General features: G+C 32.8%; 1 protein-coding gene across 1 annotated transcript in view; it reads right to left on the bottom strand.

The window, feature by feature from the left end:
* Positions 1 to 3,864: 3,864 nt before the first annotated feature.
* The window catches only part of LOC128237905 (phosphatidylinositol 5-phosphate 4-kinase type-2 alpha-like), a 39,828-nt gene continuing 28,893 nt past the window's right edge, over positions 3,865 to 14,799 (bottom strand). The window contains exon 9 of the mRNA XM_052953486.1: positions 3,865 to 13,242. Within this exon, the coding sequence (XP_052809446.1) occupies positions 13,058 to 13,242 (185 nt within the window). The 3' untranslated portion in view covers positions 3,865 to 13,057. The remainder of the gene's footprint in view (positions 13,243 to 14,799) is intronic.

Here is a 14,799-nt window from a genome sequence, read left to right as displayed (position 1 = left end):
GATATGATCACTTAATTAGTCCTGTCTAGATCACGGCATAATTGTGTTATCATATGAGAAACAAAAGTCTTCCTAAAGAACCGCTGTGCATGAATAATATACTGTTAAGCTTGGCTAGTTTTTAAAAATATTGTTACTTTAAACATGTTTCGAGACTGGAATTGTTTCTAAGCCGACAAAGGCAAATAGGATTGTGTTATCTCTGATATCAAAACACCCGTCTTGACTTCAAACCTATAAAAAAATGGTTGGCTTTTTTATACAAAAGAGCGCCCCAATGGGCATGCATCAACAAGTATTAAAGCCAGAGTAATGGGACTTACTGTACATTTGGACATTGTTTCATGCTACATGTGTACCAACTTTGATATGGACATCTTGAATGGCTTTTAAGTTATGTACATGGTTAAAGGTTTTGCAAGACGACGCTAACGAAAACGACACTATAACAATGACAAGAGATGTACATTTGTCTGTTCGACTAGTATACCCAAACAAGAAATAGCCAACTGCAGGCCGTCAACCAAGTTTTAGTAAAAATATAGGAAAAAAATAGGAAATTTTGTCCAAAAATAAAGGAAGGTTTTGGCATTTTCTTGGCAAAATATAGGAATTTTAAGGTTGAAAAATCGACATTAAGAGGTATGTAAGTGAACATTTACTTACTTATTTATTGGCTATAATCATAACATTTGTGTTTCACTTAATCCACTCTTCGATGTCATAATTGTAAAAACAAGAGGCCCAAGAGGGCCTATACTCTACTGGCATGGCTCTTGTGGTAATTTTCAATCCAGAGCATGCACGTATGAGTAAAAGGCAACAAGTATATTATATAGTTCACTTTTTGTGTTTGGGTTAGCTAAAAAAGGCTGCATGTTCAACATCTGAGGACAGAAAGTGTTGTTAGCAGATTAGTTGCTTGAACTATTTTAATATGTGGCAAGTAAAGGTAATCTGAGGGTAAAAAATATTTGCTTTTAATAATGTACTCATGGTTTAAAAATGAAAAAAAATGGTCAAAAGCTCAAAGTCAAGGACATCTGAGTACAACATTGATGTTTGTTTGCAAAACTGTGCACATGGTCAAAATTTCATTGCTGTAGCTTTAAAAAATTAAAAAGCAAATAAAAAAGGTGGGGCCAGCTTTTGCCCAAGGGTCATTATTTCAAATGTTTTGCTAGACGGTCATCATATGATGCTCCACAACAAATATCAAAGGTATGGGCCTTGTGGTTTGAAGCAAGAAGATTTTGAAAATATATCTGAAAATAAGGCTCTAGGAAACTTGTGACCCCAGGGCAGTGCCAGTTTTGACCCAAGGGGCATAATTTGAACAACCATGGTAATGGACCACTTAATAAAGCCTTGTTCAAAATAGAAAGGATCTGCATAGCTATTTCAGACAAAAATGTTTTTAACATTTCCCAATTTAAGTATACAAAACCTGTGAACCCTGGGTATGGCCAGTTATGACCCCAGGGGCATAATTTGAACAAACATTTACAAGCAATTGTGACTTTACATGTTAACTTGGCTAAAAATAGACTTTGCTCATGTAGACTTGGCTAAAATTAGACATAGCTAAAAAAGCATTTTTTTTATACTTTTAAGACCCATAATCTAGGCATGCATGAGCATGGTTTTCAGAAGGAACCGAGCCATCGCATAAGCTCTTTTGGCCTTTGGCCTCTGGTTTTGAACCAGGATTCCTAAAATTGCAGTCCAGTGTTGTATCCACTGTGCTACAAAGGCTTACCCTTGACGGTTTGAATATTTCAACTATATACCTAACTTGGTAATATCATGTGATAACATCGACTGGCCAATCACGCACAAGGAATTAATTCTACTAGGTAGACAAACCTTGTAATCTTTTTTAATGGAAAAATACAAAAAAACTGCGAAGTTTCAATGCAATGTACACATCGATACCAAGTTTATGTCAGTTTACGACAATTTTCTTTTTCTTTTGCTATTTCATCATACGGAGTACAGCCCCTTTAAACCTCTCCATCAAGGCAGACCAATGCTGCAGCAACACAACTGTGGTCACCAAAGTGGACACCTTTAAGATTTTATGTTCGTCATACTCTTCATCAAATGTGTTCAGATGGATAACCATGTGTGTACAACAGCAATTCTGAATGATGGTGATGGTTTAGAGGATAAAGACAGTCTTAAACTGTAAATAAACAATATCTAAAGGCAGTATCAATCCTTTGAATGATTTCAAATAAATCCTAACACCACTTTTTAAGAAAATATAGGAAATTTTTTCCAAAATATAGGAAAATATAGGAGGTTTTGAAAAATATAGGAATTTTCTCAGAAAAAATAGGAAAATATAAGAATATAGGAATTGGTTGACGGCCTGCAACTATATAGCAATGCACTAGCATAGCGCTGATGTATGGGGCAATTCATTTGACAATCGAACTTGACCTGGACATTATGAGCAGAAAAACTGTTACGAAGTTTCGTCATAGTAGGATGAAAAAAAACAACTGAATAAGATAATGACAATTACAAATTATGTTTTCGACCGCGCATGCTTTCAAATACTCTACGGAGTGTGTGTGTGTGTGTTTGCTGTGTTGGGGGATCTTTATTTCATTCCTGTCAGTGGCACCAGAGTAAGATTGAATAAGGTTCCAGAAGACAACTTTGCATCAATGGGTCATAAAGTTATAATCCCTGTGCAGTTCAATTTTAACAGAGTTATCTATCAATGTCTAGGATTTGGTTAAAATTCGAAGCACGAGGACAGTTAACAATGCAATTAAGTACCCAATGGTTAAAATTCTTGTGATATGCCCATCAGCACATTGTCACTGTCAATATCGAGTTCTGTATAATTCCTTCCAGTTGCTACTGCTGTATACTTCAGGAAATCCTTGTTTGAAGAAAATCATGTGTTTGAAGAGAATCAAAGTACAAGGGGAGATAATTTGCAAGAAAGTGTCCAAGCATTAGTTTACATTTTCTGAGCTGTGGGGCATCCACATTACCATACAGTACCATCTATCAGAGCTCAGATTTGATAACATTCCTTCAAGTAATTTATGAGTTATGCCCTAAGACTGTATTGGATGGTAATCAAAGGACAAGGGAGATAACTGCAAAAATAAATGCACCTTAAATCATATTCCTGCGCTATGCACAACTTAGAATTGCTCACTGTCCTAAGTTTTATTTAATTCTTTTCAGTGATTTCTAAATCTAACAGGACAGTCGAGCTAAAGCAGTATTAGTGGTCACATGATAAAAACAGGAATTCTCCCTTCATTGTAGGGGCCACATAACTACAGGGACAAGCCCAGTAGCTAAAAAATTAACAAACATTCTCCTGTATAAAACACAGTCATCAATACCAAACAAACGTCAAACGAAACACACAAAGGATATGACATTGCCTCCTGTGGCAGCCAGCAATTGACAAAAGTGATACCTATATAGGGTTTTAAAAAGGACATGGTGCTGCAGGAAAGGGACAGGTTCGGAGGGTCAAAAGGGCACATTTTATCATGCAGTGAAGAATTAAAGTATTATGAATTCATGGAAAATGTTTGAAAATGTGCTTATTGAAGTAACACTAGGTTTTAAGTACTATATATGTAAAGTGTGTTTGAATTAATGATCATATTTTAAGTTTTAATCAAAACATAAGAAATATTTGATTATCTTAAGTAGATTATCTTTAGTATTTAATTCTTTGAAGGCAGGAGAATGCACATTGTGGTGTCCATGAGGGCTGAAGGGTGCTTCCAAAAAAGGAGAGCGCAGTACCCTTCCGTTACCCTCTAGCCAAACCCCTACTTTATCTCGCCTCTTCAGGTGACACAAAGGAGGACAAAGGCAATAGCTTTTGTTACAGATTTTATTATTTCATTATAGTCATGACATTTCATTTTACACAAAATTGATTGGGATTGTTATACAAAGAAATATTCACTGGTGTCCAACTATAACCTACAAATCAGGAAAACAGCACAGTAAGGTTGTACAATATGGTTATGGAACAACACCTATGATATGAACCTATTATAATGTTGAACATCAAAACAAGTCTGGTAATTCTATAATTGAACAAGAGTGCTGTGAAGCGAACGTCACTGCTTGTCTTTTTTCGTTTTTATATTAAACCTATTAAATGTGCGCATTACTAGACAATCCACAGCTATAGGTCATATCGCACATACAGTCAAACCCAGTTGGCTCGAATTCTTAGTTGGCTCCAACTAGATGTAAAGGACCTTTTTCTTCATAATGAAGGTAAACAGTCCCGCTTCGCTCGAGTTTTCTGAGGCTCGAGGTATTTTTCATCAGTCCCTAGGAGTTCAGCCCACAGGACTGTAAATGTATTGTCTCTCAAAATATTTTTAATATGTTTCATGTGATCATCTTGAAAGATTCTTAACCTACAATGGTTACAGTAAAATGAATGCCAACCAAGCTGCTGACAACATGCCGACAAAGCTGCTGACAACATGCCGACCAAGCTGCTGACAATATGCCGACCAAGCTGCTGACACACACCAAGGTCATCATCATACATCAACATTTTTTGTTTTGGAAAACAGATTCAACTTCATAGAATCTAAGCATATTCCTCATAAATAATATTGTTTACACAATATATAACAACAAAATAGTGTTACCAAAGACATGACATTGAACTATGTTAATTTCTAAAACTAACATCTACAGATATTGCTGAAAAGATTGATAGACATTGAGAAGAAAAATAAACCTTCACACCAAATGTTAAAGAAGATAATAAGCTAGGATAAAAATGGAGAGAAAAATAGGGCAAAAACTTTTAACATTGTTTCAAAGGGACTAAACACCAGATGATCCCAAAGTCAGCAAATACATTCCTCACAAACAAGCCTAGAGTTGTCAGTATGATGCTGATATTACACCACTTTACATGATTAAAAGAATATTTTGTCGCTTACCCGTTTTAAAATAGTGCATAATTGTTTCCCAGTTCATAGTGTGTAAATTAAGGTTGTGAAAGTCACGTGATTAGTATAGATAAATATACCAACACTATTATTCATTTTACTGGGATTTATGTGTTAGACAGACCAAGTAAATTTTGAACTGGAAAAAAATACACAAAAACTGTAAAAGATAAATGTGTCGATACAATACGATACATCAGAAAGTAAGATTCAATGCGTTGTACACAATGATATATCAATTTTATGTAAGTTTTTTTACTACTCTATTTTTTGCTTGCAGTATCATCTGATGTCTAGTCCCATTAAGTATACAGGGAAACAAAGGCCAGTGCGGAAATCAGCCCGACGCAGTAATTTTTTTTGTCAAAAACGTAATACAATACGCAGGCAATAAATTTTATCATATTCTTGGGATAAAAGCTGTGTTCTATCTATCGTAGAATTCAGTATTACATTTACAATGCCAATAATTGGTAAGATAATTCATTACACAGAAAGAGGAAAAATGATCTACAAAATGAATACCCAAAGTTGGAATTAGTTTTGTTTAAAAACTATTTATCAAGTCAATAAATTTCATTAAACAAGTTGATCAAGTAAATTCATTTCATTTACATGAAGTCAATAATAAATATGATAATTAGATTTACCCTGGAAATGAGTCGGCTTTGAAAGAGAACGTTTTTATTTATTATGACAATATAAAACGTACAAAGCACTCATCAGTATGTTAAACAATGGTATGTTTCACATTATATTCATAAAATTTAAGGTTTATCATTATGATTAATAGTGACATGTTTTACAAGGTAGTAATGCCAACATTTACATTTTTATGTACGTTTAGCCTGCCTTTCCTGTATTGTGACCATGCGTGGCTGATAGGCCTTCTAAGGCTGTACCTCTATACAGGATTCCTATCAATTCTTGTACTACTAGTCTTGCCCCTGTAGTATCCATGTTTTGAGGGACAAAAGTTCAAAACCTAAATTAAATTATGAGCCTCAGGGCCTGTATTTATCTAAGTCCTGAGTCTTAATTTGAGACTCGGGCTCAGAAAATCTGAATTTTGTTGTTATTACAGGAGAAAGTATGGTCAACAATGCTGTATCTGTTACAAATGACTGGCTATAAAATCAGGCACACATCTTTTGTCAGAGTTGGTTATATTATACTAGATATTTTTTTAACATTTAAGAGTTTTTTCTGAACCTGGGTGTCAAACCCAGACTTGAGATGTAAGTGAATATGGGGCCATCTTTGGAGTACTCAGCTTGAAGTTAATCGACATAAAAAAAAAAACAGCCAGCATTAAACATACCGACTGCCAAAGAAAACTAATGCGTACAACAAAAATAAACACTACGACCAATGACCAAGGCAGTTTGTTCAATTTGCAACACAAAATTCAATGATCATAATATTATTATATATGTTACATTTCAAATGATGATGTTCAGTTTGTAAAACAAATTATCAATGGTGTACAATGTGCAACACAGATGATGATATTCACTTTACAAAACAAAGGATATTTACTTTGCAGAACAGATAGTTATTTACTTTGCAGCTCAGCTGGTATTTACTTTGCAAAACAGCTGGTTTTTACTTTGCCAAACAGCTGGAATATGCTTTGCAAAACAGCTGGCATTTACTTTGCAAAACAGCTGGTATTTACTTTGCAAAACAGCTGGAATACGCTTTGCAAAACAGCTGGCATTTACTTTGCAAAACAGCTGATATTCACTTTGCAAATCAAATAATGGGGTTCCCGCATATACCGGTAGGTACTAAACAACTATTTTGCCTAAAATTCCTTGCCACCTTTTACCATTTACCCCACAAAAGTATGATCTAAAATTTGCAACATTCAATCATTTTTATAAAAACAAATGATGATGTGTTACATTTGCAAAATAAACAATCAAATGATATTAATTTTGCAAACAAATGATGATATTAACTTTGCAAAAAAAAACTGATCAAATAATTATGACAAATTTAGCGAAGAATTGATGATATTAACAAAGCAAGAGATGAATTACAACATGTAATACTATCATTCTATAGGTGGTAGAAAAATTTCAGTGGGATCACTATGATGATCAAAAAAGTGTTGTATGGTTTAAAGGCCGATTATCATTGATCTCTAGTAGACATGATCATAGCATTGAATTTACATCGCTAAACATTTTAACTCCGTGAAAATTGCAAATATTTTAAATTCAAATTGAGTAGCAATATTAAGTGCTATGTATCTTTAGAAGACAACCTACATAAGCAGTCAATGAAACTGCAGAAAGGCAGTCATTAAATCCTATGCTTTATCACTCAGAATTTCAATTTTGTTTGCATGTGTTAAAAGGTTTGCCTACTGCCTACTTATCCGTTACACACTCCTTGCGTCAGATTTTGCGTTGACAAATAGTCAGCCAATGAGGTTGTACTGTAAGTCAGTAAGTATGACCTAACTTCACCCATTCTTAATCATAAAGGTTTTAGTTCATGTCATCTAACTATTAAAAATGGTCATGCTTTTTAAGCATATATATTACTATTTTTTTCATATATCTCAATAATAACTGCTTTCCCCCATCTCTTGATGAAGATTGAGTGTCACTTTGTTTACACAAGTAATAGCAATTAGACTACCATGTTATGTGATAATTGATCTACACTTAAATATGTGATAAAGCATATGTACCTGTATGTGATAAATATTTTGCACCAATAACCATCGAAAATCTCTAAATTAATCAGAGATAGTATTATCGTTCAAATTCTGTTTGTTTATTGATATAAGTGATTCTGAAAAATAGAGGTAGATTTTTAAAACCTCCATTTTTCCTTTGTTGTGTAATTAAAATGCTTAACACATATACAAAGAAATTGTAGAGTATTTTCTTCCAAAACCTATACGCAAAAATGCACTTAAAAAAACCAGTATGGTTACCATAGTAACCCTGTTGCTATTCAGATTTCCATGTACTAAATAGTTAAATTTTTAACCAAATCTCACAAGAAATAAGCACTTTTATTTTGAAGGTATATCACAGACACCATGGGCTGATTGTTAACAACTTTAAGCTAACGACCTTGTTCAAGAAATAAGCCATGGGGTTATTACACTATGCAAGCTTCCATACAAGTCGCATAGTTTTTCAACCTCTCTATGAAGTCTGCAACAAATTTACACTATAAAAATCTAGAATACAGGACTGATTCATATGGTGATCATCAATTCTATTTTCAAGTCTATGGTATTGCCAATTTAGTGGTTTTAACGAGACTCGGGCCGAAAACAGTGACGATTAAAACTGAACCAGCTTGAAATTCGAAAGCTAAATCTTCATCACATTTTATTTCATCCGTGTATAGCACTGTCAAATATGACCCCCATTTAAGGTCCCTCCCAGAAGACATTTAGTATTGGTTAAGTGGTGTATACTTGAACTGACTATGTGAAAGTTTTATTAATATCTGAATCATTCATTGTCAGAATGTGGGAAAAACACACAAGTTTTAATAAGTGACCTTCAATTAATTTTGTTCGGTGTTTTCTGACTTTCACTATCAATTCTTGAAAATGCTCACTTGAAAATTATTTAATAAAATTAATGGAGGAGAAACAAATGTGACAATCATATCTATAAATATTCTGCACGAAAATAAATCAACACTGGAATGAATTTAATGATAATAAAACAAAAAAACAACAGACAAGCTATTTATAATGCATGAAACAACCAAAACAAGGTGATAAAAGAAAATTCATCAAGTTCTGAACCGTTTCTAAATGGATTTCAAACTGTGAAATTCAAGTTAAGTCTTGAAAGTACAATTAAAGGTAAAAATCTAACTTGAGCTTAATAACGAAGGATTTAGCACTTATTTATACAAAATATCCAAATGTTAATTATCCTTAACATAGCTACAATGTAAAACTGAAATGAACTGACGACTAATGCATCGTATTATAGGGAGGAAACATTTTTCCCCCCTATTTTTTACGCTTAAAAAAGTGTGTATAAACTGATAATAAAAACAGAGATTATAAGAGAGGGCTATTGCAGTAAACCATATAACCCATGAGGGGAAGGCAATTAATTAAATAGTATATGGGCGGGTGTCTTTTTTCGCTAATTTAGACTCCAAAAGGGTAAAATTGTTTCTGTAGGGGGGTGGTATAATTTTAAAGTGCCTTCCCCTAATAGGTTATATGATTAAATGGAATGGCCCAGATCAAAACTCCTCATCCTTAAACAAGGAATTCAGGCCCAAGGCAAGATTTACGGGCTATTAGCCCCCTGTTGATTTTTTTTCCATCCCATTCTTACCCATTTCAAGGTTGTTAAGAAATACTTATTTTCTATGAGTGTCCGACAAAAAAAATCCAAAATACTTTACAATTGTACAATAATCTTAAATTGAAAGGTCTCAATCATAAATTCATCCTCCCTGTGAAAATATAAACAGTGCACATTACAACAACATAAGATTGTGCACACAACAGATGGACGTGAAAAGTTGAAACAACAATGCCTATGTACAGTGGTGTTAAATGATGATTTGCATTGACAAATAAAGGCAAATCTTACAAACGAACGAGGACCTTGTGGTCAGAGTTATTTAAATCACTATCAATAAACATAAAAAATACACAAAGTGATGATAAAAAATAATAGTATTGGTCCAGAAAAGAAAACTTTTGTTCTGACTTTCTTTACATAGACATTTTTGTTGATAACATTCTATTTAAGAGTTGATTTATATTCTTTTTATTAAATTATTAAATCTATCTTATTAAAATAATATTTATTTTAATAATGAAAAACTTTTGACTTTTTGATAAAGAAAAACATTCATTAAAGCTGCACTCACAAAGATTGACTGTTTTGACATTTTTTGTCTCAGAATCAGCGGATTTTCGCTACTATACCTTCAATTCAGTCTTGTAAGGTAGAATAGATCTCAATTATATGGTAAACTCCCAAATATTTCAAGTGTCAGTAATGCTTTTGGACATAAACATGAATTTTCGAACGTAAATATGAAAAAGAGCTATCTAATCTTTTGTCAGCAGTTTTATAGGATTGGTTTCCAGATATTTACGCAAAATTGGCTCATTCCAAGACATTTTTTTTCAAAACTGTCAATCTGTGAGAGTGCAGCTTTAAAGTCTACCAATACTTAGGTATGATATTTATGACTACCATTTTAGCTTTTTAAAATTAATGTTATGAAAAAAGTGCATATAAGGAAAAACATTGCATGTTGTCTCATAAAGTTACAAGAAATATTAGAAATCTGCCAATGAAGTGAAACCTAGAGAGATATAATGTAACCAATGAGTGAACGTTTATCACTTAGTTTAACTTTTATAACATGAATTATTTTAAAACTAACTCACAATGCAGTTATATCAAGTTAAAAAAACAACTTTTTATGAAGTTCTTTAAAGCTGCACTCTCACAGATTGACCGTTATGACAACATTTTATTTTTTGTCTTGGAACGAGCCAATTTTTGTGAAAATCCATAGAGACCAGTTATATAAGATTGCTGACACAAAATTAGATCACAGATTTTCATATTAAGTTCAAAAGTTGATGTTTTATGCATTTTCCTTAAACCATTAATAACGGTTTAAGCAAACCTTTATTAACGGTTTAAACCATAATACATTAATTTTCGAATGGAAATATGAAAATCTACCATCTGATTTTTTGTCAGCAATCATATATCATTGGTTTGCAGATATTTACGCAAAAATTTGCTCTTTCGAAGACAAAAAATAAAAAAGTTGTAAAAATGGTATATCTGTGAGAGTGCAGTTTTCAGTGTTTTGTTTTTCCTTTTTCTAATACCAATGATTGAATATCTTCTGCTTAAATACTCCCAAGAGCTTAGATCACTCTGTGCATTTATAGATTATAGAACTTCTGACCATTGTGAAAAATCACTATGATTTCAGTGTGCAAATGTTAATAATTTCACAATGTCACCGTGTCCAAACTTGAGACATTTCATAACTAATTAAAACATGTAGCACTTAAACCATATAATAATACTCTACATCTATCAAATACATTAGTATAAAAACACATGACTTAGGATTGCTTAGGCGAATATAATTAGCCCAGCAAAATACTATGAGAAAATGTGTCCTCAAAACAATTTCCAAACAATGAAAAAATGTTAAAATGAAGTCTCAAGTCCTTCAAATTTGACTAAGGGCCATAAATTTCATGTAACCATTTAATAAAATATTTGCTGTATTTGATTTTGCAGCGAATGCATACGCAAAAATGTTTGCTTCCATTTTCGCTACCTACTCGTAACATTTTTGCACCTAATCCTTGTTAATTTATTGCCATCTGACAGTTAATTAATTTCTTCTTTATGGATATAGTTTTGGTAGTTTATTGTGACCTAAAAGTACTCAAATAAAATGGCAACGTTTGTCAGTGTAAACATGATATTCAGACATGACTTCATTTATAAAAAGAAAATATGAGTAAATTCCTACATACCTTCCCCTTTTATTTTTGGCAGCGAAATCAGAATTATTTTTTTTATAATTTTTGCATGAATTACATTTTTTAATAACCCCGTAATGACGCTACTATTATGATTTGATTTATCAAAGGGAGGTAATAAAATACAATTTTACTATAACTGTTCTGTTATTTGTTTCTTAAGAACCTAATGCCCATATCATAAGAAAAACTCTCAGTAAAAACTTTGAAAATAATCAAACTTATCATTTTATACCTTTATAATGAAATTTACCAGTAGCATTATTTTGTATTATTGATGGTTGAAATACCATCAACTCTATTCAGAAGTATAAAATTAGTGGTTACATTCAAATTAATTTCCCTTTCAAAATTAGAACTCTTCAGTCACATATATGTTCAGGAAATTATCCACTTTCCTGCGGAGTATGAAATTCTAAAGTTTATAGCTGTTTTTCATCCTTCTTCCTATCATTGTAATTCAAAGGGCGAATACAAAAAAGGTTTTATGTGACATAAGTTACAGATCAGATAAAACATTTTCCATTTCACTCATTGAATCATAAACTGTATATTGCTTTTAATTTGTGCGCTCTTTTTTTGGTTTTAATCATCTTTATGCATACACCTAGTTTTTTTGTGATGATATTTTGTTATCATTTTGTATGTTTCTCATTCATAATTTAGCAAATATTTAAATTCACAAAAAATATTCATTCTAATTTCAATGTATCCTGTATATAATTGTATACCCTATAATGTTGTTATCTGATGTTTGATATAAACTAGGGGATAAGTTATACTAAACATTCATTCATTCCTTTATTTAAATGTTGATTGGTCAATATTTATCAAATTTTGGTTGGTATCCAATCAAATTGCTTGTTACTGCAAACTAGCCAAAAAATAACATGTGGATAACTTATCCATTATTATTTGATTGGCTGATGATGTTAACCTGAATTAAAGGCCTAGGTTAAGCCTTCGATAAGTGACCCCCCCCCCCCCCCCCCCCCAACCTCTGTTTATTGATCTTAATCTACTTGCCTTGATCCCTCTTATCAGATCTCTGATAAATAGGAGATGCACAGCAGGGGATTATCATGCCAAACATTCCTTAAACTAGGCCTTTAAATGAAACATAAATGTAAGCATGATACAGAGAGGAACTTACTTACAAGCATTAATTATTGACTGTTTCAGAATTAAGTCATTTTTGAAAAAATTCTCTTTCTGGAGTTACTTAAGAATACAATATATTTTTGCAAGCACAGAAAGTCATTTTTTACAATAAAAAATTTCTTTTTGAGGGGTTATTGAAGAATCCAGTATATTTTTACAAGCACAGTTACTTTATTTTGCTAGTATATGCATGTTTAATGAAATATTTAATCTAAATTTGCAACATCATAAAAATCACAAATATTAGTGAAAATAAACCCTCGCCAATTTAACCAACCTACAGTAATGAACTACCATTAAACAAAACATGGAAAACCGTTAATCACATGAGCACACACTTGTATCATAAAACAACTAAACAAACAAATAACAATTATCACTTGACACTTCACTCAATACACTTGTCTATGAATTCCAGAAACCGTTTTGCGTATTGATCATGATGCACGGTAGAAATCTCGGCCCCAACGCCATGTTTCATAGTCTTTGCAGCCAGTGCGGTTCTCTTTTTCATACCATACTTTGTAAGTATGTCGATCAGAGCCAGGAAATACACCTCTTTTTTTGGTCCATCTGAAATAATTTGAAGTTCTACGGTAAACAACACAAGGACAAAATTAGGGTATACGGTAATCTAAAGAGTTATGGAAGGGTGTTGCAACCTGTCCTTTTTAGGGGGCACCCTTCTGCGAGGCTTCCTTCTGCCCTCATAGAAAGAAATGCTCATGCCTCAAGACCAGTCATTAAAATTATACTTTTGGATGGACAAGCCCGAATTCTTATACTATTGCTTGACATCAAAATTTCGAACAAGCCCTGCTATATAAAATTTAGAATTTGATCAAGCCTGGAAGACATTTTACCAGGGCTTGCGGGCTGTGTTAATTTCGACCACTGCAAGACTGTCAAATATTTAATCTGTAATGATTAAAACTTATAATATGAATCTAAATACATACAAACTTAACAGACACATGTATTTCGAAGTTGAAACCATATATTACATATATTTCTTAACATTTCCTGTCATTTTTTTTTTTTTTAATTTTCAGGTTCTTCACAGTCTGATATAATGTATCCCTTTTCTCACACAGCACTCTGTCCCTCTTTTTAAGCACCCTGTCCTTCTTAAAGCCTGGCTTAAACCATACAGAATGTAAGCTAGCATATATTCAAACAGACTGTTAAACAAAGATTGCCAGGGGACATACAAGAATGCTCATCTGTTGGGGTTTTGTTTCCTTCAGTCTAACCAGGAGCACTTAACACCACACTCATTTAAGTCTTGGACCTTACTATAAGAAGTGCCTATTATCTCCGACAACATGACTTTGTGTACCAAGTTCCATTTGAATAACTTCAAATATCTATCTGTTTTTGAGCAATGGCCAAGGTTATAGATTGTTCACAATAATGCTTACAATGATCAGAAAGTAGCATTCAACAATACCAACATATTTTCTGCGAAAAACGGAAAATATAAAAGCTTTCTTTAAAGAGTGAATTTAAAAGCTCTGAACACAATGATGAAAACACCATTATTTTCTTTATCTCTTCAAGTGCTAGGTGTATCCTCTGATTGAAAATACGTATTCACAATTGTAACAAACATATGTAGGTCAAGTGCCTATAAGCCCTGACAATTAAGTTCTGAAAAGCATTGTGCAGACACACTTGATATTAAGTATTAGTAAGTCGGATAACTTAGGCCATCCTTAAAAAATGTTTGTTTTACAGTAGCCTTGCTGACTCAACAAAAATGCTTCAATTAAATTGGTTCCTGACTTCTTGAGTAAACGAAAAATGTTTAGCATGGAATTATCATCTTTCAAAATCCCTTCCTATCGACCAATAGAAAAAAGTATGAAATGGGAGGAATTTCTTAATGATGGCCTTTAATGATGGCAAGTGATTTACATCATCTTTCTACCGATTTGATTATTTCTCCAAGTTTGCAAAAAGTCAGAGCTGACTACATGTGAGGTATCTTATATGAATAAGTGAATAGGCCAAAGAAGTAGTAAATTTCCACATTTTTTTTTAAGCATTCCATGAGAAACTTATCTAAAGTGATCTCCGAAAGAAAATGTTATACTAAGGTTTTAATAGAAAATAATTCACTGAATAAAG

Source organism: Mya arenaria, chromosome 1, assembly GCF_026914265.1.
Source record: "Mya arenaria isolate MELC-2E11 chromosome 1, ASM2691426v1".
NCBI lineage: Eukaryota > Metazoa > Mollusca > Bivalvia > Myida > Myidae > Mya > Mya arenaria.
Note: the sequence above shows the minus strand (reverse complement) of the source record. Positions and strands in the feature narration are given on the sequence as shown.